Source organism: Channa argus, chromosome 7, assembly GCF_033026475.1.
Source record: "Channa argus isolate prfri chromosome 7, Channa argus male v1.0, whole genome shotgun sequence".
Lineage (NCBI taxonomy): Eukaryota > Metazoa > Chordata > Actinopteri > Anabantiformes > Channidae > Channa > Channa argus.
In genome coordinates, this window is record NC_090203.1 from 7687520 (window position 1) to 7714798 (window position 27279).

A 27279-nucleotide genomic window follows, 5' to 3' on the forward strand; every position below is an offset into this window, starting at 1 on the left:
AGTTATCTAGAAAATACACAATCCTGACCCCACTTTAATCATATTGTGAGCTGTATTTCACCAAAACCTGTTTTACTTATTGAAATTTCTGGGAATGATTTTGACCAAGTTCACTCACCAAGTTTACCCACCATTACTGAATCACAGGTGAAACCCCAAGAATGTTCACACATTTAACGTGACTGGGTGGGTTTAATACAGTGTAGACCCATGTGTAAGGGCCTTACATTATAAATTTAGAAACGAAGGTGTGTGTATTTCAAAACATGTCAAACATTTCGGTCTATCTTATACATTCGTTGATTAAACTATTGGCTAATTTCCAAGTTAGAAATAGTTGTGTAAAATAACTAAATACATTTACTTAAGTACTTTACTCAACTACACATTTGAGGTTCCCTATTTCTACTTTACTTGAATGTTTCCATTGTCATCTACTTAAGACATTTACTTTACTATATTTCAGTTGAGAAAATCCTTCTTATAATCCACTAGATTTATATAAACACTGTAGTTATTAGGTACTAATCAGATTCTGTCAATAAAACAAGAATCTGTAAAAAGAATCTGTCTTTCTTGAGCAAAACTGTGAAACTGAAAAACTACCCAGTAGGAAGTAAAGTGATTCACTGAATAATCATCAAATAATCATCAAAACAGCTCCCACATTAAAGTGATGAACACATGAATGCATCAAGAATAATAATCCAACATATATTCAATGTGAAATAAGATATTCTGCGTAAAACAATAGTTTTACTTTTGATACTTTAATATTTTAGCTAATAAATACTTTTCTACTTTTACTGTAGTACATTTTGAATGGAAGCCTTTTAATTTTACCTTTTTTTGCCTTTTAGTTTTTCTTGCATCGGTGATTAAAAAGAAGTTCAGAAGTACCCTGGTGCCCACGCCCCTTATCAGAAACCCTGTGAAAAGCAGGTTTGGACCATCCAGCACTCCAGGACCCTGATGGGATCTACCCTCCACCTCTGCGCTAGTTTGAAATCGCTAGAAGGAGGGAGGGATGTTGTTTTTTTTTTTTTTTTGGGAGGGGGGCGGGATTTTGTGACTCACCAGCTACTTCCTCAGTAGTAGGACAAAAGTAGCCGGCAAACTGCATCACTCTTCGCAGCTGAAGTTTGAGTAGAAGAAACACACAAAGTTTCACAGCTGGCGGGGCGACGCTCTGCGACTTGCAAACTGATCCCAGTCCTGAACCGAGCGAGGGTTTGCTGACAGAGAGAGGCGGCTCACCACTGTCAAGCTGCAAAAGGTGCCTTCGAGCTTCATACATTACTCCTGGTAGGACTCTCTTTTTTTTTCAAAAATCACATATCGACACTTTTTGGGTGGTCGGTGTTCACTTCTTCTTTGTCGGCTTCAGGAAACACTGAAACAACTTTGGGTGTTAAATACGAGCAAACGAGTGTTTCATTTGATGGGATAGTGTATCGACAATGCAATGAAAAGGAATGGGATAAAAAACTATTTATTCAAAGTGATGTAATTAGTAGCAATAGTACAGTATTTAAATGTAAAACTAATATAAATTAAATTCTTTGGGGAAAAGTTTATTTTCTTTAGGCCAAAGTTGCAAAATCAACAGTTGTAAAAACATTGAAGTTGTTATGTGAAAACTAGTAGTTTGGTTAGTTTAAAATGAATAATGCTCTTTTTTTAAATATACTATTCATTTTGTGAGTTTTTGCTGATTAGAAAAATCTTAGTGTACAGATGAAAGCAAGCGTGGGCTTGACAATATGACAAGCCTTTATATTTCACACCTTAGTCAAACATGTTGCCAGGGGAGAAGTCTGCAGAGGAAACCTCTGACAAATGAGAAACCCTTCTCTTACTGTGATAAGTGAGGGGGCGAGGGTTCTGGTTATTTTCTGTCTGCCCGTGTGTTTTTCTCTTTGTCTTATTTATGTCTTCTTGTTTTTCTGTATTGTCTGTCACCATCCTACACCTGCACACATGCCCCTCTGTAATATAAAGTGCACACACAAGGCAAGAACAAATAAACAACATCCCCTTAGTGGAAGAACAGGCTGTATTGGGCTGTGTGACCCATTGAACTGTGCGGAAGAAGGATTAAGGAAAAACTGCTGAAGCTCCCAGCTGAGCGCTGCGTGAAGGCCTCCGAGTTTGAAGTCCCTCAGGCTAAACTCGTCTTTTCTTCAGAGGCAGGAAGTGGAGTAAAACAGTGTGCGTCTGTAAAGGGTGTGTCTACACTGCGGCTTCTGGGTTTGTTTTGGGTGTACATCATCACCTCACAGAGCACAAAAGTAGTGTCACCCCCATGATGGTTGTTTGGTGTATCACCTGTTGCGTTATCTGGGAACAGTGGGAAGGAGAAGTGTTTGGTCTTGCCAGAAAGGACGAATTGCTCAAGAGCACTGGGCTGGGAGTGTATTACCATGGAGGGATTACTGAACGGACCTACCAGGCACAGGCCCAGGGGGCCAAGAAGAGGTCAAGGGGTTCATAGAGCCTTTTGATGTTACTGGCCATGTTTCTGGAGAAGAGCTCAGTTTAAAGACGCAAAATTACAAGAAAGAAATGCACAACATCCCTAAAAAGATGCAAAATGATCAAAAGCAGACACGAAATGCCCAAAGCTAGAGACAGAAACAGATACAAAACCTCCAAAAGAAAATGTAAACTACTGCAAACCAAACTCAAAATGGCCTGTCAATACCATGGAGCTCATAATTCATCAAGTTACATTTGGCCTCAGTTCCTAATTGAAGAATTGACAAAAGAATGTCAGAAACATAACAGAACATTGCATTAAGCTGGTTACACACACACATTAAAAAAATAGTCCTAATTTGCTTATGTAACACAAACTTATTAATGTTCAATGTAATTTAAGTAGAAACTGAAAAACAACCTCTTAGTAGTAGAATGTGAGGTAACTTGAGTTAGACTGTAATAGTATTTAGCAATTATCAGTCAAGAAGACTTAACTGTAGTTCCAGACACGCAAAGTAGGTTATAGCCACTACTGAAAGTTACAAATCTTCAAATCCCAACAGCAGATTTTACTCCACCACCTGCCTGTTAATACAGAACTTACACCAATGAGCAATTTGGTCTCTGAAGTTGTCATGCAGTGCTTCCACCACTGCCACCTTATTTTCACAGTAACACAAAATAATCCCTAAGCAGTCACATGGCAGACAGTGTCCCATTTCGGGCGGCATAATGTATTTGTTTGGTTTCTTCCTCTTCCTCTCTCCCTCTCTGTTTCGTTGACCATGGCCACATTCTTTAGAGGTCTCAGTGTTTTCCAAAGGTTAGCTCCGCGTGGTGGTTGGACCCCGGCCAGCACTAAACTGCAGTGGGATTGTGACTAAATGACCCGGACTGGTTGTGGCTGGTTTTATGGGTAGGCATCATTTGATACCAGGCCAACGATAATGATGGAGAATGGGCAGTCAAGTGGTTGCAGGTGGTTAGAGAGCAGAGTTTAAATTTGTGTCGAAACAGTTTGACATTATGCAGCTGTCTGTCCCTTTCAGAGGAGTCTGGGCACAGTTTGCATTGTTTCCATTACTCTCTGTCACATTCTGTGTAAGGCTACATTTAAACAGCAGGATTTTATGCTGCTGTTCCAAGCTGCTGGTTGTATCTGATGATTTTTATCTCTCACTGTGATGCTTCATCTAGTTGTTTCAAGTACATTTGGTCAGGACATGTGTTCTGAAATATACGGGGTGTGTCCCTAATTATCAACTGCTTGTTCATTTGTGTTTTTCTTTGAGACCCAATTTTCGCTAAAATGTTTTCCAATCGCCACATTCCAGCGCAGCTATTCGGGTGCATACCTTGTTTTTTAACTTCTTATTCATGTGCTTCCAACCAGAATTAAAAATGCACAGCATTTAGCTGTTCAGACAGATTAAAGAAACACCACATCTGTGTCACATGTGAGACCAAAAAAAGGGGAATTGGAACTCACTTTGCTCTGGCAGTCTTGCATACAACCTCCATGCACTTCTTTGAACTGTGCCAGTAAAACATCCTAAGGAAATCATATGTTCTTGGCTTTAAATTTACCCGTCATTCAAATGTTCATGTTGTGTGTGTCTCCGTGCCTCCTCTCATGGTAGTCAATATGCTGTGAGGGCACGTGGCTGGCAGCAGGAGTGCGTCTGCGTTCCCTGAAAGGGGGGAAGTGACCTCAGGTTTCCTGTGTGGGGATGGCCAGGTGCTGTTATTGTGAGGGGTGCGAGACTTCCTCCATGGCTGCTTTGTTGGTAAACTCCTGAAATTTGATCCTTTGATCCAGGACCCCTGTGGGAGATAATATGCACCCCCTCACAATCCAGCAGTCCTGCCTTGCTCTCTTTACTCACTCTTTGTTCACTCTCTGCTAACGTGTTCACTTTATGAGAGATTTTATGTAAAGGGAGATAGTAAAAACTGTGTATAAGCGACTGTGCTAATGAGGTAATTACATTCCCTTAGGGCTACAATTACAGCTCTATACGTGGTACATACCTAGTACTCTCAAAGGAAAAGCCAAATTTTATGCACAGAATTAAAAACATCTCACATGTGCACACTTACTTGTTTTCTATTTTTTGGCAGTTTGGTCTTTATTTGATAGATGGCAGTGAAGGGTGCACAAGAAATACAAGGGGAGAGAGAGGATGACTTGCAACAATGTCCCCAGATGGACCAGTGACATCGTAGGTTTATAGTATGAGCTGTAACCGTTTAGCTACCAGGGTGCTCACTGCTTGCTTTGCCTCACTTAACACAGCCAAAGTATAAATGTGGCATAAGCTGACGTAAAATTTTTCCCAGAAGGGAGTTTGCCTTAGGTCTGAGGGTGGAGGGCATCTATATAGACTGTAAAGTCTCTTGAGTCAAATTTGTGATATCGAGCCATAAAAATAAGATTTGATCACGGTCATATATATTACACATTGAATTCCTGTTATCCTTTTTTGCTTTATCAGTGTTTTCTGATAAAGCAGTGTTTTCTGACAGTTTCTCACACAAACCAGATGTTGTTTGCAGAAATTGTGTCGACTCACTACTGCATCATCACACTCTGTCAAGCTAAGAACAAGTGTTGAGGATATGTATGAGTCATGCTCTGACAGTTTCCCTGCACCTTTGCCTAAAGGGAGGGTTGCGGTCATTCTCCAGCAGAAGGGTAAGGCGTGTAGAAATCACAGGACCTGATGATAGGAATGCTACGATGACGTGAATGTGCAGTGGTTACCAACTGTGTCGAACCTGCCTTGAGTTGTTCCTGGGAACCGGATCCTTAGTATACCTGTCTGTATTTCCTCAGATTTCCCTCTCCTCTGCTGTGGGTAAGAAAAGTATGCAGATCGTTCTGTTATTGCCTAACGTTACTGTTTGCTCAACACGTTGGTGCCTATTAAGGATGTTATCCTGGGAAAACATCACATTCTATCCAGTGAATATAGTTGCAAAAGTCCAAGCATGGCAGCTGAGCATGTCGCATCAAGCAGCAGAGACACAGGATGATTTGTGGGGGAAGCACAGATGTAAAGACTGTGGACAAAAAGTACCAGTTTATAAGGAAATAAGATGTTATTCCACCCTGTTAGATCTTTGCTAAGAGTGAGAGCCAAGTCTTATTCTATTTGGTTTGAGTGATCATCTTCTTGATATTACTGAGGTAATCGCTGACCAAATGACCTGTAATCATCATGACTTATGGTAAAAGTGGATCAACAATAAATTGGTTTATTCTGTATTTCATGTGGGCTCCATAAATACATGTATTTCTAATCTCTCATGCTCACCATTGTATCTTATCACTGGGTCTTGAGTAATTCACAGCAACCATGTGTCTGTAGTACGTAGCGCTGACGGAGTGGTTTTATAACTGTGGGATCAGCAATGTCGTCATTCTCCCTATTGGATGTTCTGGTACATTGGCTTAATTGGGCAATAATTTGAGACCATGTGGCATGCAGTCCTTGACCACACAGTGATACACAACAGGCCTCGAACAAGACAACAGTACCCGAGGCTCAATATGTCACCTTTCAAAACACTGTAAACCTTAACGAGAGGGGGCCGTTACCAAAATATTTCTCCACAGCAAAATGTTAGCAGTAATCTGTTCTCATAACAGATGTCTTGGAGACATAATAAAGCCTTGGCGCTTTGTATGTGCATTGTTTGTTCCACCATTCCTCTACTGTGTCACCACCTTCATCCCCGACTGTTGTGGCAGTTTCTTTATATGGCTAGTAACTTGAGTTTGCCACAGTGCCAACTGCATAGTGTTGATTGCTTCCCAAACAGTTAATAGGACTGGCTCCCACATCTGCAAAGAATGAACCCAGACTGTGACATCATGGTGAAGGCAGTGCAGTCATGGGAGTGTGGGTGTACGGCAAGGTGTTTAGAACATGCACATTTCTCCTCAAACATGCACAGATGTTCTGTGTTGCACAAGGCTGTTCTCTTCCAGGAATGAACCAGAAGAACCTGACTTGAATAGTTGTGACTTGTTCAGATTTGATGTGTATTATCTTGTCTCCGATAAATTAAAACTGTTTATTTTGCATGCAGCTCTGAGCAAGAGCATTCTCCTCGCTGACAGCAAACACTGTAAAAATGCCCGGTGAAAAAGTGAGCGAGCAAGAATGTGTCTCACATTGTGTTACACCATATCGTCATTCGTGTTCTTTATGTTTTCTGCTTCCCTCTAGTATTTACAGATGCACACGCACATTTTGTCTCACCCTCTCACTTTCGCCTCTCTGGCTCTGCTGGGGAGACAATAGTCTTTATAGGGAAGACAGGCTGAGACAAGCCAGACTTGGTACATACACTGAGGTGAGGATTTATGTCAGTCACTAGAACATAAATTGAACTGTATATGACAGTCATGCCCAAAATACACAGCGAAGAGTACACTTGGCACTGTTGGGGCACACTTTGGTACTAATTTGTAAAGCTGTCAAAGTTGCATTGAATAGGAGTAGGAAGATGGCAGGATGTTTTTTGGCCTCCTTCGCTTCCCTGTGTTTTCTCACCTTCATGGGATGTCTGGCCCCCAGATTGTGCTTTGGATGAGCCATAAATGGCAGAAAGTGTCCTTGGTGTGGCTATAAAAGGACGTCAGCTCTGAAATGAAACAATGACGGTAATTTACGACAGGGACAAGCAACAGGAGAGATCTCTTGGCTTCTTCAGTTGAAAAGAGAGAAAATGAAATGATGAGATGGAGAGAGGAGTGGTCTGAGCACACCATTATCGCCCGTGGGCGCATCTGTCAACATGCTGTCACAGAAAGGCGTAATCAAAGGCAAATGTAAGTCCTTACTGTGTGTATTTTACTCTGTGTGTACCACCCCTACATCTTGGAAACATTTCTATCAGTGTGCAGAAATTCCATTTACTCTTACCCTTATCAAACAGAAGTACACAAGAGGAAGAACATGTTGCGACTCCCCTAGAGCACGAGGCGTCATCTCTCAATTCACCTTATGTAATGACAAATTTCAACATTGGTGCAGTGGGATTATTACAGTGAAGTACTGCATTGTTTGACCGTGTTCACAACCAGCAGACCATATTGAGCTCAGTGTGTTTGTAGTAATTGGACATAACTCAGTACAGAGTGACATCAGAGAATTCAGCACAATCACCAAATCATTCACACATGTCCAGTTGCAGAGAATACTGTAGTTGCTTTATTTAGAATAATCACAGAGGGCTCGAAGCTCCTGTAGATCCGGGATGTGATACAGCAGTAGAGATGGTAAAAATGAAACAGGACAGAGCTTTGTGTGATTTCATAACAATGTCATTTCAAATTGACTGGTAAAAAATGTGGTTATAGGGACACTAATGCCTTTTTATCTACTGGAAAATCACTAAAGAAACAGCAGTCATAAGTCTCCAGTCAGGTGTTAATTTCACTTAAGTTTCACTTGGAGTTTAGTGCAGTGTTGTACTGTTGTCTTATCTGTGTAGTTCTCTGCCATTATGCCTGGAACTAAAGCTGTCTCTGTGATGCTGGAGATATTCTGTGACATATACAGACCCACATTACAACTAGCAGCTTGATTTAGTGTATATGTCTCAGGCATTCAGTCAAACCACCTACGGAGACGAAGCTTGATCACTTTAGCAGCAGTAAAGTGCAAATGTAACACGTCTCTGCCACCAAGCTACCTACAGGCAATAGACGCTGACACAACAGAAAGTGTAACCAGTTTAAGGTGGCAGGTGACAGGCTGCTCAGTCACTAAAATACCAGCGCTGTCCAGTTTGAATATAATTATAGCAGGTGATATTAGTAATGTCTTTAAGGAAAACATCATGTGTAAATTTGTTTTAGATTTCCCATCTCGCTGAACACTGGTATAAAGTGTGCATTCTTTACTCTATTCCAGAGTCTGGCAAATATCACCCATTTATTTTTCGTCTTCGCCATACGTTTGCCATTCTGTCAGAGCTGTAATGTGGCCAAACATTTGGGTTCAAACAGAACCACATCCAGCGTCGGCAGTGAAAATTAGATCAATGGGTAAAATGGGGGCCAGACGGTGAGCAAAGCACAGCAGAGGGCCAGTGACACAAGCGCAGTGACTTCACTGTGAAAGTATTCAACCCCCCTCACAAGTCCTCCATCTCTCATTCTATCGCTCGCTTTCTCATCAGAGACTGCTTAGGGTTTAGTGATTGCTAAAGAAAGGAAATTAAGTAAAAGCGTCCCAGAGAAATCATGCACGCTGATGGTCGCTGGCCCCACTGCGTCATGCTTGGTGGTGATCGGTCAGGGGAGTATTACAGTGTCTGTGCACAGCACTGCGTGTAAGTTTATGACGTGTAGCTTTTAACTTTGATCTACTTGTGCCACTGGATCCTGCTGCTAGTCCAATAATCAAGGCAGAGCCATATATCCTGTTAATTTACACAGCGCATGACACACATTTACACTTCACTTGATCGATGAAGAGGCCTCGAGCCATGGCGGGAACCTGGACCCTGCAACTAGCTTCACAGGTTATTTGTGTCTGTTTTCTGTTAAACGCCAGTGCCATATCCCTTGAAGCCAAGAATACTCCTATATAGGAAAGAGGGGCACGGTGAAAGCAGAATGAGGTCGGACAACAGTTCGACGAGCGTTGTAGTTAATAGATTGAAACAGATAGACAGGTCTGCTTGAGAAGCAACATAATTCAACAATGCTATCAGTGTTTACCAAAGCACCTGTTTTCGCATCGTCTCTCGATTTAACCAGTGCAGCTAGGACTTTGCATTTTATCACTGATAATGAATTAGGTGGGGAAGATGAATGGTGTTTTGCATGGCTGCATGATAAAGAGATATCATTGTGTGACACAGCGAGATAAGGACCTGACGGATTGCAGCGCTCTTCTGGCAAAGTCGAGAAACTACCTATAGGATTTCTGAACTTGCAGCTCTTCTCAAGACTTCAAGGAACCTCACAGAAATCCACTGAGATCCAGTGTCTTCCCAAGGGATTATTGCGTTTTGATACCCATGCTAATCAGTTACATGTTTACATCTACCATTACCACTACGCCGCTTCCCCGTCCATCTGCTATGATTGATTTAACATGACCTGCTTACTGCTATGTCAGTACACAAAAAATTAAACTATCCTGGTACTGTGGGTGGATTCATAGGCTCACAACACAAATCACATGTAAAAACAAGGAAGGCATAAAGGCACAAGGTCTGAACCTAGACTGGAGGACAGCGGAGAAAAGGATAGATGGGTGAGCGATTGGAGGACGTGTATAGCAGAGGGGTGGGGGCAGTCTTAGAGGCATGGTGGCATGATTTATGGACACCTTTTGAAGTGAGCTCATTTCAGCCACACGGCCTGTCTACTGCATTTCAGCACTGGCAGTATGGCGAGGCGGATAAATGACCCATAGGTTACTAACCTCCACTAGTGCGCCGCTCACATGTGCACTTCCCAGATTTTGCAGCAATTCATCAGCATGCGTTTGGTTTACAATGAGCAAAAATGAGCTGCCACGCTATCCAACGGGCACATGACTCACTCCCCAGTAATCTACTTGGAGGTCAATGCAAACAGGGAGAATGACAAAGAAGAAAAGCAGGTGATGCCTCTTAGACATCGAGTCCTGCTAGCTTTCATTTTTCCTTCAATTTTTGCAGAATTATCAGGGGAACAGTTTAATATCTCCAGTGGAGTCTGAGTAGAAACAGATTTATTTTTTCTAATCATTGCAGTTTGTAGTTCTCTCAAGTAGTCACCACCAACAATGACATCATTTTGTGAATATTTAACGCTTCCATCTTCTGTTCTTTTGGTCAGGATTGAGGGCTAAAGAGGATGGCTTGGCAGCAGTCAGTTTCAGTTTGACAGTCGGATTTGAATTTATCATCTACTTGTCTACTCTACATCTAGTATGTTTGGATTGTTATTACCAAAATCTTGCCACTTTGTTTGAAACTCACTTCCTAAATACATCAAATTGTTTGATATTATCAGCTCCATTTAGGCAGTGGGTTGTGATTATGCACAGCAGTTCCACTCAACGGGAAGTCCCCACAAAGACCCTTGAATAAACTGTTGGTGTGTGTATGCAGCTGTTCACTGTGTCTGCTCTTCCTGCACAAGTCACCCATTGTCCCCCAGTTGGACTGCTATGTTTATTTTTTTGTTTGATCCCCCAGCTTGGTGTGTGTGTGTGCATAATACTGTAGGTGTAACTATTCATACACGTGGCTGCAGGTGTGTCTGTCTCTGCAACTTTGACTTTATTTAACATTGTGTCTGTGTGTTTAGACGCAATATGCCTGTTTTTCATTGTGACTGTGTGTTTGCAAATGTGTGTGACGGTCTTTCTGAGAAGTACCAGAGATGTCTCTGTTTGGAATAAGAGGAAGAAGCAAAGTGTGCATGCATACTGACTTGGACTGGTGAAAGGGGTCATTGTCCAGTAGGAAATGAACTTGTGTTTGGGTCCAACAGCGAATAGCAGACTAAAGGAAGAATACAACATGAAAATGGTGCACAGAGAGTTTTAGAGGTCAACCCACATTATCATATCCGTTTTTGGATATTTGGTTTTATGCTCGTGTTTTACTGCGTGGTGGTTAAAAGTACACACATGTAGTATACATTTAACCATATGCACTGGTTAATTGTCAAATTTATATTAAGCAGGTTTGACCAGATTTCCTCACTCTAGAAATAGTCAGTCTAAAATTATGCATGATGTAACATTTGGGTGTATAAATACAAAATATCTGAATTCCCTGATGAGCTCAGTGTTTCATATGGCCAACACATCAATTTTCACATTGCCACAGCATCCCTAATAAACTGGGGGGTTGTGCCCTCAGTCAGCACTGTGCAGGATGAAATGAGAGCTAAACGTCACTGCCAAGAGGTTTATGGTCCAGGGCAGTGAGGACACTGTTTACCTGTTGCCATAGAAATGTGCCTGAGAAGGGGAAAATGGCTGCATATACTGGAAAAGACTACAGAGATATTAATCCCAGTCGTTTCACATTTGGCAGGTCCGCCTTGATTGTCTGGGCCAATGTCATTTTTTTCATCATACGAATCTGTTTTCTTGGGAGAGAGATTTGTTTTTAAGTATTTAACAGTTGTGGGAGTTTGTCTAATGCCAAGAATGTGGATATTTGTTTGCTTATCATGTATATTACCCATGAAAGACCTCTGTACACAGTGATTGTGAACATTCACCTGCCTTGAACAACATGCTGAATATTCATGCCTGGGGAGGCTGGGGTGTATGTTTAAAAAGAAGAGAAGGAGAAAAAAGCTTTCTTGTCTGAGAATTAACCTCAGGGTCAGGTGCCATCGCTGCAGCCACGAGCCACAAGTCTGAATGAGTTATAAATAATTGCAAGCAGTTATGTGTGTGTGTGGCATGATTTGACTGCTGAGTGTGCAGCTTGTGAAACCTTAGCCCAGCTCCTTGATGTCCTGTCTATGTTGTCCTGACTCAGCAACATTAGAAGACCACCTGGGATTGACCAGATGCAGGAGCCATTTTGTGTCTTTTGGGTCACAATAAGCTGTGGTGTTTGGCCCGTATGGGTCATTCACACTCCCAAAGCTATTGTGTAAATCAGCAGTGGTATGGACACATTCGCGTCAAAATGATAATGGAGCACATATTATTATGCCCAGATTTTCTCAACCATTCCAGTGCCTTTATTTTGCTTTTTGTTTTTGAAATGAGAGTAAAATTCGACATTTTCCAATTACGGAGAACAAGATCAAGGGATAAAGACAGTATCTGGGTTTATATCAGGGACACAAAGCTGTATAACACACGCTTCTGCCAAACAATAAAGACATAGTCATAGCAGAAAGCAGCCCATAATTCCATGACCAATATTCTGTCAAATCAAAAATTCAGGGACAGCTAAGCCAAAAAAATACAAAATCCTCTGGGAGTTTAGAGTCCAAAATGCCATAGCAACAGCTCAAAGGCATGTGCCTCAAATCCATATTAGGATCTGCGTTTATAAAAGGAGGTCAAACCCACCCCTAAATCATTTGCATATGACAGTTTAAAGCAGATGGTTGTATTTATAGGAGCAGGCCACAGGTAATTCTATATTTATAAGACATTTGCTGAGTCTTCCTTGTCCTGTAGTCAAGACACAAATACACAGACAGTTATTTCTGTTTTGACATTAGATATACTGCATCAGAGGGGCTCTTTCTGCTTCCTCTCTGGAGGCTAGTTTTGTAAAAAAAAAAAAAAAAAACATCCTCTCCTGGAGTTTGCAAACCAGTAAATGAATCACCCAAATAGCAAGTTTTTACAAACCCTGTTGATGCTCTGACCTCACTTGAGTTTACTCATTCTCCTTACATTTAGGTTGGGACTACTTTGTGGTAAACGTGATACGCATGCAGTACATTTATTCCAATGATGCACAGTTCCACAGAACTCCACAAAACAAAGCAGTTATCAGAGTGGAGATGGGTGACGGAGGGCTTCAGATTTCAAAGGGATGTCCCAACCCTTGGATCACAGGGCCAAAGATGACAGGGAGAATGTGAAGATATCAGGACAGTGACTAAGTGTGCTGTTTTTTGGGCACAAACTTGTCCAGAGAAACTTTAGTGAAAAAGGGGATCCTAGGATTAATGGCTATGTTTGTTCATAGAGAAATGATATAATCTTCCTCTCAATATTGTTGTACAAACTCTTTTCGAAGACACCAAAAAGCCCCAAGACAGTGTGTTACCCTGCAGTCTTTTATACCCTTTTACTGTAATTATTATGCTTAAAATTGTGACAGTACCGTGTTGTTCTACAGGCATTAGCTTTGAATATTTTTAAATATTTTATCACATATTCTTTTTAACATACCTTTTTTTTTGTTTTTAGCCTTCCTCTCCTGTAGACGCAGTTTACCACCTCAACGATCAGCTAGCAGTCTGTCACAATTGTGCTTGCTTTGAAAGTTTGCTTCCATTTTTCCCACTCGAACTCCAGTTTTACCTCTGCCATCTAAACATTGACCAGCAAATACCAGCACCAAGAATGGAGGGGGAAGAAAAAAAGACAAACTTTTTTGCATTCTCCAGGCAGTGACTCTCTAAAACCTCCGCTGGCACACAGGAGTTGACTGCATAGTTTCCCCAATGCAAACCAGATGTGAAGCGCTAATGTATGGCAGCATTTTTTTTTCTTCAAAAGGAGACAAATGTAGGCCAAAAATGCAGTCTTCTGGCTATCCGCACACAGTGATATGAGAATAAAGTTCCAAACTTTCCCTCATGGTGGTTAGAACAGTACTGTATGATTTAGAGTAATTGTGATGTTATTGTTTGGTGTCATTGGAGTATTGTGGAAGATTGGGATTGAGACCGGCCTGTGGGGACAGATGTTCCATAAAGTTCCATGCACATGGAGTACTGCTCGCTAGCACGTCCTTATGTGTAAGTGTGCCAATTAAATGTCAGACTATGACAAATATTATGTTTTAACAATAACTAAACATATGTCAGTGCAAGTTGTACTGTTCCTTTGTTTGTCTTTTGTACACACAATCTCTATGATGTCAAAACATTTTAATAGGTTTTAAAAGGTTTGACATATAGTTTTTTGAGAGCAGCTGCTATTCACTCGTAGCCTTCCTGTGATGCTGCCATGTGTACCACACAAGAGATTCAAAGCTAATATTATAAGACATCAAGTCCTATCACCGCACTTGCATGGTCATTAAAAGTTGCCAAGAGGGGACAAATTACAAAGGCTATGGTGACACTTTCTGCTGCAGGTAGTCATTTTCCTCCTGTATGTTTACAATGTTGGCTTTCGTTGGAGCCCTCTGACGCCTCCCACTCCACACCAGCCAGTGTTTAAATGCTCAGGGACAATAACAGGTTAGCATTCCAGTGTCTGGTCCTGCAGCCTATACTCTATCCTCTAGTCTGACCAAGTCTCCCACAGAGGAGTAGTCTCAGGTACACCCCCCCCCCCCACACACACACACACACACACATCACACACTCGCACACAAACCAACCCCCGCTCACCCCTTTTTCCCTCCGTCCTGCCATAACCCGTTCGCTGATGTTCAAAGAAACTGTGTAAGTGATGTTCCCTGTAGCTTCCTGCACTTAAGCCTCATTTAATGTCACAACAACATGCATGGCCCGGGTTCTACAAAATGACACAACTTGCAGTAAAGACACTGTTTGTTTACCAGTCACATCTTAACGGTGGCTTAATTTCAATCCATAGAATAAACTGTGATGACCGCAGATTGCTCAGAGGCTTACATACCACGATGATGTTTGCAGTTCTGGTTTGCTGGTTAAGAATAATGTGTCCAAACTGTTTGATCTTTAACTAGACTGAAATTCTATTGTAGTGGAGCTTGTTTAAATAAGCTAATTCTTTATGAATGAAGACGCAACATTATCTCCCCTTCATGAACGATTTCCTCCACTTCCTGTGATAAGCGTCGCTGCCTCGATGTGTCCTTTCAATTCCTGGGCTTCATTTAGCAGATCCAGTAAAAGCCAGCAGAAACGGCAATCCAACCATTTCACTAATATACAGCAAATATTTCAATGTGCAACTCTTGACTCGTTTTGGCCACTTCAGTCAATTTTTATGCAAACAATTATTCATTTCGTAGAGTGACGACTCTCAGAGAATATGTGGGTTTGGAAGCTTCTCCCAAAGGACCTGACCTCAGTTGCCAATCCCTTGATAAAGAACATGGACCCAAACCCCTCTGACATTGTGTCATAAAGAAACGTTCCAAATAAGTCTTGCACAATTAATGCAATTGCCTTTTCACATTTGTGACCAAATGGAAAGTCTTCTATGGTCGTGGGGCACTGGAATAAAATAAATCAGACGACAGACATCTCCATCCGACTTCTTTCAAGTGGCCACTGGTCTGGGACACAACTGAACGTTTTTGAAGTGTGTTTTTGACATTGCGCTTTACTTTTGATACGCTCAACCAGGCCCTCAAATGATATACTTAAGTGTCCAGTACTGTATTTTTTCCTCATTCTAAACCCAGCCAAGGAGCTTTACTGTGTCTGGAAGATGTCCAGGCACCAGACAGAGCGCTATGTAATGGCATGTGTTTATCCAAACGCAGCCATTTCACTTTTCCTTTATTTTGATTTAAGACTTGTCATACGTTTAAAGTGTTGCTCCAACATTCAGTTGCTTTAAAATTTCACCTTCTTCAGTTTTATTCTCTTTGTCTCTTTTGGTCCCACACTTGTGTGTGATTTCTCTTCCTTTCTTCATCACACTCTCTCTCTCTCTGGGACTTGTAAAAAGGGCAGCTGTCTGTAACTTCTAGGAGACCTTCTACTAATTTGTGAGTCTGTTTGCTGCCAAAAGACCCAGACAGTTAAAGCTGATCGAGTGGTCTTTATAGCACTTACTTTTTAAGTAAAGTAGATCCTAGTATGCACAGTAAAATCTACACTTGTTAAAGTGTCCACTTGGATATAAAAGCACGCTAGTCACAATGGACCTTATAAACACAGACCTAACAAATGTAATGGTTTCTGCTTATTACTTGTACAGCTCATAGTACTGCATAGCCAAAACCTTTGAACTGTTTTCCAATGCACTAAAGGTTTATAAAGCATTTAACGCAGCGTTTTCAAAATGATGAGAACTGTCCATAGTATCACTCTGTCAACGCTGTCTCTCCTGGAAGTAGTTTTAATTTGAGGTTTTTAGGTTTAATGTTTTTATGTTCACCATTTGGCAACAAAGTCGTTCTACACTTAAACTTCTGTATTAATACTGAAAATACTGTAATGTCTAACTGGTTTGCGAGGATTTATGCTGCTAAGTCATGGAGGACAGTGAACACCTGTTGACTAATGCTAATAATTGGTGTGATTTCACTGAGCTCTTGTCCCAAGGCCACATTTTCTATCCCAGCTCGACTTTATCAGCATTGACTCAGGCACACACACTAAGCCACAATTGGTGTAAGACAAACAGTCATTTAGAGATTATCTGTTCTCCATGACTTTTACAATGACAATCCAACTCTGTATGCAGCTGAAGACATTGGGAAAGAAGATGCTGTGCTTGTGTTTGTGCAGCACACAGTTACTGCTCGCTGCTGTCAAGATAATCTTCGTCCTCTGTTGATGTCAAATGCTTCATTTAGTTAAGAGCAAATATATTTTACAAGAAAATTATTCTAATGAAAAAAATAGGAGAGGGGACGAGCTGACAGGCTTGTTCCCACCAGGCTGTGTGGACGTTTCATTTGGAATCAACTAGAGCGTAGCCAAAGTTTAGGCTGGGGATTAGCAGGTCTGCCTGTGGGACAGGACCTACTGGGCAGGGTATCTGCTAGCCCTTTGGTAACCAACCATGACTATGTTGCCTAGCAACAGCATACAGTCTGTTTGTTTGCGGTGGTCTGCTGCTCCGTGGTGTCTCACATTTGGCCCTGAACTTCACCGTCTTATACCAGTCAGGGAGGGTTGGGATGACTTGTGGCCTTGGCATTCTTCCGCTATCTTATAGCCAGATGTGTGAAAGAAACAAAAGGTTCAACTCTTGTTTGCGGGCCCCTTAAGGTTGGAAAGTATCCATCCCATAATGTGAAAGAGTTTTAAAGAATGAATATCACACTGAGGATCTGTGTTTTCATTAAGGAAAAAATTAGTCTGTCTCATTTAGTGTATGTTCCAGTTTTGTGGCCCCTGCACACATTTGGCCCTGAGCCTGGTGTAAAAAGACAATTGAATTTTGATAATTTCTTTGTGAAATGACGATCATTTCTGCAATGTGAGGGCAAAAGAGCCTCAAAAAGAACAGGATTCATTCTCTGTCAACCATTAATATCTGCTGTTATTTTACAGAAGTTTGGCCAGCAGTTATGGTTTGATCTGGCTTTGATCAGACTGACCACGAAACACTAGTCTTTAGCCTTTTATCTAGCAGACTGTGGCCTATAAGGGTCAGGAAAACCAGAGAGTTGCATGTCTTAAAAATCATTCACAATAATCAATTTATGTAGTTGGATAAATGATGATTTTAGTCTTTCAGATGAACTGTGTTGAGAATGAAATGCACTGTTGCCTTTATTAAACAAAGATCCTTACTTTGTCTTGCAGTAATTAAACTGACTGTAGTATTTCTGGACCACTGTCCTGTGTGGAGGCAGCAGTGTTTTCCTTAAAGCCCACACTTTTCCCAGTGGGCAGAACTCAGTCATGGGTCTGGTATTTGGGAACATTATTAAACCAGAATGGGGTTCTTAGTCACTGAATCCTGGCCAGGAAGGAGATGGACATCGGCTGGGAAGTTAGCACATACAGTACAGTAGTAGATAAAAGCCCTGTGAGAACTGGCCTCCTGACTGGAGTTTACTATGACTAAACCCTCCTCTCCTCTCTTCTACCCTCCTCTTGTGGGTTTTATTTCAAGTCTTGTCTTAGTCTGCTGCCCTACGGATCACTGCACTGACGTCATGCCCCCCTTTGTGAGAGCCCGTGCCATCAGGACTTCATTTCAGGCTCTGCATTTGCAACTTACATGCTGATACTCAAAGGGAATATCTCTGAAAATGAAACCCTACAAGACCTGGAAGTTCTATCTATTGAGTGTTAAAGTAATACATATTTATGTCTTGCGATTTAAAATTTCTGCGGTTTAGTGTCACATTTCCATCTGTGCTTTTGTGAGTTCACTGTTACTTGATTTTACCTGATTGCTGGCAAACAAGATATTTTTGCTCAAACCCCTCAATTCCCAATAGACTATAAAACACCTGTAGAAAGAGAGACTAACCAAGGCTGCCTGGGACTGTAGCAATGGGGGAATAAAGCATCAAGGAACCCCTTGTGTGATCCTTCCAGTAACAGACATGATAGATAAACATTGAAATATTTATTATACATTTATAGCCCACGCGTATTTCCCTCGGTCTCAAGAGGCTCTGTGGCCTACTTTCTGCAGGATAAGGATATTTGGAGGATACATATGAATAAAATGGAGTGCAATAAACAGCTCATAAACATTTGCTTTGGAAATGAAAGCTGACATCACATGTCACAGTACTGGCTTCCCAGCTCCATGAGTCATGCCTTGTCTCATTCCCTTACCTGGCAAACAAAAGCAGTATAAACCTACCTTGCAAGGCAGATAACATTATGGTCACCATGCCCATTTTCAGCTCTATACTTTGTTGATCTTATCCAGGTGGTTATGTGGGCTGCTGGCAACAGCTCTGGGGTTTTCTGACAGATGATGTTTCAGATGGGGCGAAATTAACGTTAAAACACAGACTTGCAAGTTCATCACCTCACTGTAGATTACACAGGCCGACCACAGCTGCTTATTCTGATAGTTTGCCAGAGCCTCAAGATGGATGATTCTATAATGTGATGCATAAGATGTATACATTCAGTCATTAGATGGAGAGATATGAGAGTCTGTACATGAGACAGTGTTTATACATGGCTCAAAACTATAAAGGATCAATTCTGTCAAAAGAGGTCATTGAAAGATGGGGAGGGTCTCTTCAGTTTTGGTTGTTGTTGTTGTTGTGAAGTCACTGGGTTAAGAATATGAGCACTGGAAGCAGGTGACGTCTGCTAGATCTTGACTGTCTCACCCTGAATCATTAAGAGCTTTTGTCTCTCAAAGGGCTGAAATAAATGAAACTTGAGAGTCTGTGACTCGCGTTTCCTTTGATGATGGGTCCTGTGTGATTTGGCTTTGGCTTTGGTGTGTGAGCAGCATTACATTTTCCAATGCTGACACCTGTGCACCACAACATTGAAACCACCATGTGGTAATATTTTTCTAAATTGTTAAAACACATTTCCTGAAATCTCTTCTCCTTTTCGCTAAACCCAGATGTCAAGCTACATTCACAAAGCCTTTGGAAAAAATTAAGCAATCAAAATCAAAATATTTTACCTTTGCTCAAAACCAAACACTGCTGTCAAGTGACACACAAAGCCAGGCAATGCATAAACTCTACACAGCAGTCACTACATACGGCAACAAAAAAACACAGAAAACAGTCTGCTCTTGGCGCAGGAATTTTACATATTGTTGTATTCATGCCTCATTCCTGGGGATGAGCCACAGGGTTTTATGGGCCATCTTTCACAGTATTAGAGGTGTGCATACGCTTATACTGTACTGGCAAGTTTTCTCTAATAATATTTCATCTGTGACCGGCGTACTGAGACTTCTTAGTCTCTACTCTACTCTAACATTCAAGTGTAACTTTCTGAATGTCCTGATGTGGAGGTCACTGAAAATGAGACCAAAACACCTATGATGTGTGGGTCCTTCATCTGATATGACACTTGTGTGCACAGTTTTGACCTTTAGCGTGTTAATGATGACAACAGTGTGTTGGTGGTGGTTAACCTTTTTCACCCGTTTGTGCTATTTTGCATCAAATTTCACCAGCGCGCAGACCGTGTTTTGCCAGTGAGAATGTGTTTAGAGTTTTGCAGAAAGGTCGAAACAGATCTGACTGGGTGAGTATTGTTGAAGGTTTTCATGAAAAGAGTAAATCCATTGATGAATGTTTAGTGTTCTAGCCATTCAGAAAAGTACAACTTGTGCCTTTGCATACATGTATGTAGCTGTTTTTCATGTGTGTGCCAGTGTAAGACAGGCAGCACAGGGCCACTCTGAAGTCTGACTGATTATACTATCGGAAATGTTTGTTATTACAGGGTAGTGGGAATGAATAGCCAACAGTGCATCTTGCCAAGGGGCCTGTATCACTTACTGTATCACTGGGCTTTCCTCCAGCTATGCTGTAATGTTTTGGCAACTTGATATTGTTGCCATAATGCTCTCACAATATTATTCTGTCACTTTGTTGTGTTGTGTGCTCTTTCACGATCAAGAGGCCTATCGCACAATGAAAACCACGTTCATAGACAGTCAAACCCACGTAACCATGTGTGCATGTTACTGTAGTTGCATTGTTATGCCGAAAAGAAGCCACTTGTGCCTCGAGCGTCTGTACTTTTGAAACTAACACTCACAAATAGTTCACCAGGTTTCTGTAGCTGTTGGTGGTCTACCTACAAGTAGACCCTTGTTTCATTAATATTTACAGGTGCGTATGATGTGTGGGTTTTACATGCAAGGATATACTGCTTTATCCCAACCTCTCTCAGCAACTGTTTTCTACTTATGCAGGTTGTTCAGCTGTAGTTTAATCTTTAGCTTGCAGATTTAAGCAGTTGACAGCTGCAGGAAGGAGCTTGGTAGTTAATGCAACTGACGGCTCCCTCACTTACCCCCCTCCCTTCCTTTGTTTCCGTTGCACTTATCACACACCAATAAAACTTGGGCATTATGCACTGCCTCCCATGTCACTCGTGCTCTCTCTCTTTTCCCCTGTCTCTTCATTTTTCACTCCACTGTGCGTTTTGTTCTAGCTTAGCTTCATTGCTAGTACAAGTCAAAGCATTTACAACATAAATATTGGCACTGAAAGTCTCTACACATGTCCAACTGCCATACCGGAAAAGTTGACTGTATCATTCCTCAACACTCTCCCTCCTTTCCTACTACTTTCCCCTTGTCCTCTCCTCTGTCTTCTTGTCCTTATTTGTATTTGATAGTATTTACATAATAAAAAAAGTTTCTGTCTTCTTTCTGTGTTTTAGATTTGCACAATTCCAATGGCTGACCGTTTCGACTGTGACAATTGTAAAGAATCTTTGTACGGCCGCAAGTACATCCAGTCAGATGAAAGTCCCTACTGCATCCCCTGTTATGACAGCCTGTTCTCAAACACATGTGATGAGTGCAAAGAACTCATTGGCCATGATGCACGGGTAAGGCATCCATTTTGACATGATCAGACATGCAATGTGCTTTCTCTTGTGCAATAACAGTTCTAAGTGGAGAATCATCTCATTGTCTTGTGATTTAAAATGAAAAATACATTAAGAACTTTATCTAGAAATTTCTGGTAACAATTATTTTTATGTAAGACGTGCTGGAACATGTCCCACATATGATGTCAGTGTTTCCACAGTGTGCGCCACATTTTAAACATTTAAACAAAGATAAAGCAGATCAAAGAGGAACACAAATTTGTTTTAACTCATTTTTTACCATGTTTTGACATGGGCTTGAATTGTTAAAACAGAGCTTAAGTCATGGTAATGATGCATAATTCATGCCAAATGAGGCATATTGTGTGTGGCAAGACAGAGAAAGGGCTTATTTAATATGCTATAATAAGGACAATTTTCAAGTTAACCTAAGCCAACAGGCAATTTTCTCTAAGATTGTAAAAATGTAGCATGAGGGAACGTCTCCCTATTCTCTCCAATCAAGTAAAAATGCAATCTTCTGTGAATGGAATACACTAACGTAAAGCGAATAATTTAACCTAATTTAACCAACGTACACTATTCACAGTTTACAGATGGGCCACGCTTAAGTGCTTAGTAGTTTACTTAGCTAAGGAGCCCTATGAGTTATCAACACCCTCACATGCTGTGGTCAGGATTGTCTTGGCTCAGTGCCCTGCAGACAATCAGTGCTCTCCCATCATTGTAAGACCATTTTAACAGAAGCGTGCACATAAGTACAGCATGTGCAAACCACCACATACTCTTGACAGCCTATGCAGACGTGTCAGTTTAACCCAGACCAGTCTCTCCTCTCCATTCCTGTTGTAACTGGAAACCTTTGTCGCTGTTTAGTCTTGCAGCCCTAACCCTTACTCATCTCCTGTAGATGGCTCCAATACTGAAACTTTAAAACATGCAAAAGTAACTGTGTTGGAGGAAACACATTGCGATTAAGGTTTTTTTATTTCTCTGATATATTTATAACACTGTGATATGAAGTCCAGTATCCTTTTCTCCTTTTGTTCTTCTGCCAGGAGCTCTTTTATGAAGACCGGCACTATCATGAGCACTGCTTCCGCTGTTTCCGCTGCGATCGCTCATTGGCAGATGAGCCCTTCACCAGCCAGGATGACGCCTTGCTCTGCAACGACTGCTACTGTAATGAGTTCTCGTCCAAGTGTGTAGCCTGCGACAAGATTGTCATGCCAGGTACAGATGAAAACGGGGACACTGCAAGGTTTTTGTTAAAAGAAGCTGAAATGTGATAACTCACTGAGCAAGAATTATCTTAATTGACTCACATTTAATTTTCATAGTGATGTACAAATTAAATGTTAAAGATAGATTTAGCCGAATTACTTTGGAAATCCATTTATATCCCTGCATCATTGGCAAAAGGTTGCAGGGATATTAAAAGTATAAAGTAACAGACCAAGCCCATATAGAAGGAAATCAGTTTTGGAAAAAATGTGGACGGCCAGTATAAGACAAAGGCGATGGTCCGTGATTGGCTAACAGCCAGGGCTGAATGTGTGACTGCCAGTCTGCTTGGCTTGTGGTCTGTACGCCAGATCCCTAGGGCTGGCCGCCTGCCAGCAGTCTGATGATAACAAAAGATAAGCAAGTCAGTTATTCCAGTGCCCCTGTGGTTGCTTACACAGTCGTCACAAAGTAGCAAGAGATTCCAAAAAGAGTTCGGCGTTTCCTTAGAGTTCTTCTATACCCAATTTCGTGTTCCTTGTGAAGATCACACATTTGCAATGGAGCATTTAATATAATTTAGAATTAATAATTAAGTATGGCCCAGAGTGATTCACCTTGAAAAATAAAGATTGTTTTAAATAGAGATAACGTCAACATCTGCAGTATAATGTCAACCATGTTTTACAGTAGTGTAACTTACTTTCACCGTGTGTCATCAGTGTTTCACGGTGAGTAAACCATAGAAAGAGCAGCTATGTTGTGCTTCTGAAGAGTAAAACATTTCCTCTAACAGTAGAACTACACGTTGTACAATTTATCATCATACAAAGACATATACAGCCTAAAGAATACACACCCACACACACTTGTATTTGTTTAATAAGCAGAAGTGGTTTATGATGGTGACAAAAAGGGAAAAGAAACTTTATACCAAACCATGTAAATTGATTCCTCAAACGCTATTTTGTTTAAAAAGTTTGATCTGATAAAACTGCTCCGGTTGCCAGAGACAGTCCCACAGATGATGTACTGTTGTGCAGAAAATGGTCCTCGTCTTTTGACCCATAGTTTATATAAAACACTTGCGGTACAGAAACTGAAAACCTATAAGACGTACTGTATCAACAGGCACATGGTACCTTGCAAAGAGGCTTTGCTTGCAGCCCTTTAAATTTGTTACAATACGTGTATAATTGGGCTCAATAATTAGAGGTGCTGTATTGTGGATTTCAGTTTGACATTTTTGTATTTGTAAAATCCTCTTAGCTAAAAGCTAATATTGTCCTCTTTGAGCCACTGTATTTCCTGTAAGCTTATAACCTGGAATGCTTCTGGGGGGGATTTTTGTGTTTTTGATTAGAGAATACCACAGCAGACAGCCTGAAGCTGTGAAATGTTAGCAATCTGCAGACAGCAGTAGTACAAAATGTCGGTCCCACACAAACCACTGCGCTGCCATCGAATAAACCGAGCAGTTCAATAAAAAACTCAACATCCAAGGGATAGAAGATGAATTGGTTGGGGACACAGAGGAGGAAAGTGGCATTATTTCTTTTCTTGTAAGGACTGTTGCCAGTTTCCAGCTGTAGAAAAGAGGAGTGGGACCTGTGGTATTATGATTTAAAATAAAAATAAATCTTAGTGAAAATAAATGAGTTTAATATGCTTTCTTGTAATTCAAGAGTATTATTTCATTTTTCAATAAAATCACCACCAAAAAATACAAAAAATGTCATAACAATCAAATGACAGTAAAATAAACGAATTATCCTGCACTTTTTTTCTTTCCATCTGTAATTTTTCTTTCCATCTCAATTTTAATTTTCTTTCTCTATCTCTGCTTCCTGTCATGTCTTGTTTTTCTGCTAGGTACAAGGAAGTTGGAGTATGCAGGCTCTACATGGCACGAGGGCTGTTTCATCTGTCACAGCTGTGGGCAGCCTATTGGCTCAAAGTCCTTCATCCCTGACAAAGATGAACACTATTGTGTGCCCTGCTACGAGGAAAAGTTTGCTCCACGTTGCACACGCTGTAAAAAAGTAAGCGAAACTATAAAGCATCTCCACAAATTGCTGGACTTAAAGAGATTCAAATTATGCTTTTAATGAGTGAAACCCTTCCCAATGGCGAACGGGAGACTGGAGATTGGAGGTTTGCAACAGTGTACATGGGAATAGATTTCAGAAGTCAATTAAAAGAATGTCCTTATAACCTTTGACCTCTCCTATTTTCAGACTCTGGCTAAGGGTGGCGTGACCTATCGGGATGAGCCATGGCATAAGGAGTGCTTTGTGTGCACCAGCTGTAAGACGCAGCTGGCGGGTCAACATTTCACCTCCCGAGACGACAGCCCTTACTGCCTCAAGTGCTTTGGCAGCCTGTATGCCAAAAAGTGTGAGGCCTGCGGAAAACCAATCACAGGCAAGATTACGTCATTGTGTTCCACATAGATAAGTAATACTGCCTTATGAATCTGTTTAAAAATGCTGGAGAAAAAAGTAAAGTGGACTTTACTTGGCCTGCCTGTGGTTGAATTTGTAGTGAGCTAACATTGCGCCACTTTGACACAGGTTTGTCTTTGTTTCATTATGCTTCTGTCCAGGTTTTGGAGGGGGAAAGTACATCTCATTTGAAGATCGCCAGTGGCATCAGCCATGCTTCACCTGCTCCCAGTGCTCCGTTTCACTGGTGGGCGTCGGCTTTTTCCCTGATGGTGAAAGGATCCTGTGCCGTGAATGCCACATGAATCTATAGAGTAGTTATTTACCACCTACACACCTTTTTTTTGACCCACTTTTTGCCTTTTGTCACAGCATGTCAAGACCCCTAAGTCACAGGCTAATGCTGCCTCTCAGGTCATTTTCATATAAAGATTTCTCTTTATACCTGTCTGGCTCAGAATTTCATTCAGGAAGGCACAAAATCCTGCTTTAATGCTCCATTGTTTCCATGAATCATCATAAAGACAACCTCTTTAAAAAAAGTAGCTTTTTTTATGAAACAAATTTCATAGAGTCCCTTAAGATTAATATTTCTTTTTATTAACCAAATAAATGCAAAATGCTAGTCACTTTGCAAAAACTCTTGTATTTTACTTATGTTGCCACTTCAGGTAGATGTCATCCTGTGAGGATACAGTATACTACAGTATATACACCTTTGTCTCTATTTCGATTTACCGTTTTATTGCTCTTCCAACTGCAGTTTTATGCATTTTGAATGTTGCTTTTCTCATGTAAGTTATCTTGCTTGTATGTATGTATGTATGTATGTATGTATGTATGTATGCTCGTCTTTATGCGTCTTTTACCAGTTACTGTACATAGCGCCATGGAAGAAAGGGTGACACTGTTGTAAAAATTGGCAAAAATTTGAAAGGTTCTAAAAAATAATTGAAATACGTCAAAGTGTCAAAAGTTTATGGTACTTATGATCAATAAAGTCATTGCACTTTGCATACAAGATCATCGTGCTACCATATTAAAACACAGACAAGGCACAAAACACATAGACAATTTTTGTTTGTCTTGTACTTACTTTTGACAAACTTATACCTAATTTACAGAACATTTCCTTTTATTTCTGTATGTTTTATTTGTGGTAATGGACCAGTGTTTATAGCCCCAAAGAAGCTGAAATGCAATGCATTACTGTTGTGTTTTCCTGGAATATGCATGTCTTCGTCTGCCACGAATTGCCTTAAGAATTATTTCATTGCTCTTATGTTTTTGTGGTGTTTCACATTATTATTTTGCAATGCAATGAAAAAGTATAAAAAAAACACTATATTGGAGTGATTCAGCTTTGATGCTGGTGAGTCAGAGTTGGCAAATATACATTTTAAGATGCAGGCAATAACAATTACTGTAAAAAAACAAAACAAAAAAGGATCATTGATATGGCTAAATGCAACAATGCTTAGTCTTATTTGTGAATTTTTATTGAATAAATTTACATTAACTGATCTTTGCTGGATAGTTTTTCTGTTCTGTGGTTAGAGTGAAATGTCCATTACTGGTTTATGAGCTCATATCTGTTTGTAGAGGTCTGCTTACCGTCAAAGCCAGAGAAAATACTTCTGCTGTGTTTAAAAGGTCTTTCTAGGAAAGATCTGTGCGCACGTGTGTGGGGGCGCGTGCGTGTGTTTGTGTAGGCAAATTCATTGGTGGAGGGGCATGAAAGCGTGAGTGTGAGAAAGTGCTGGAGAAACCCATGCATGTAAAATAAAAGAGCAAAAGTGTGTTTGTGTTGGTAGGTTTCAAATATTTGTGTGTGTCCGTGTGTCTGACAGAGAGGAGGAGTAAAAGGGAGAGTGAGTGCATATCTGTAGATGTGTGTGTGTGTGTGTGTGTGTGTGTGTGTATATATACAACATTGTTTATGCTGAGTCGACTGTTTCATCGCCTTGATGAAGCACACATACACATACACAGACGGCCAGATACACTCTCCTGTCGACATTGGTAAAACGTCCTCCTCCCTGCCTCTGTTTTAGATTTTTTTACCAAAAAAGGAAATGGAAAACTCGTAGCTGTGTGGGGGGAGGGGAGCGGGGTGACTGGTGGTGGAAGTGGGAGCGAAAACGAGTATGGGAGAGACAGACGGAAAGAGAGAAGGAGGATGTTCGCATTTGGAGTTGCTCCATGGCACTTTCATTAGAGGGTCAGCTCCGCGTGGCTCCCTTTGTATTTACTTGAAGGAGGAGAGAG

The 27279-nt window shown here is 41.0% G+C and overlaps 1 protein-coding gene across 2 annotated transcripts; it reads left to right on the forward strand.

Moving 5' to 3' along the window:
* The first annotated feature begins 1093 nt into the window (after positions 1–1093).
* Positions 1094–26535, forward strand: fhl3a (four and a half LIM domains 3a). Of its 2 annotated transcripts, none has more exons than XM_067510571.1 (6): positions 1094–1305; positions 21170–21340; positions 22402–22576; positions 24440–24609; positions 24805–24991; positions 25173–26535. In XM_067510571.1, exons 2-6 carry the CDS (start codon positions 21185–21187, stop codon positions 25322–25324), a joined length of 840 nt encoding a protein of 279 aa, XP_067366672.1. In that variant the 5' UTR covers positions 1094–1305; positions 21170–21184; the 3' UTR covers positions 25325–26535. The 2 variants fall into 2 exon arrangements, with proteins under 2 accessions (XP_067366672.1, XP_067366673.1); XM_067510572.1 differs by lacking the exon at positions 1094–1305 and adding an exon at positions 2202–2226.
* Positions 26536–27279: the final 744 nt, after the last annotated feature.

Bases quoted from the DNA above. Each gene is read 5' to 3' on its own strand.
- fhl3a (XM_067510571.1), top strand. From the start codon at position 21,185: ATGGCTGACCGTTTCGACTGTGACAATTGTAAAGAATCTTTGTACGGC. The intron at 24,610-24,804 runs GTAAGCGAAACT...TCCTATTTTCAG, and splicing joins GTTGCACACGCTGTAAAAAA to ACTCTGGCTAAGGGTGGCGT. The intron at 24,992-25,172 runs GCAAGATTACGT...GCTTCTGTCCAG, and splicing joins CTGCGGAAAACCAATCACAG to GTTTTGGAGGGGGAAAGTAC.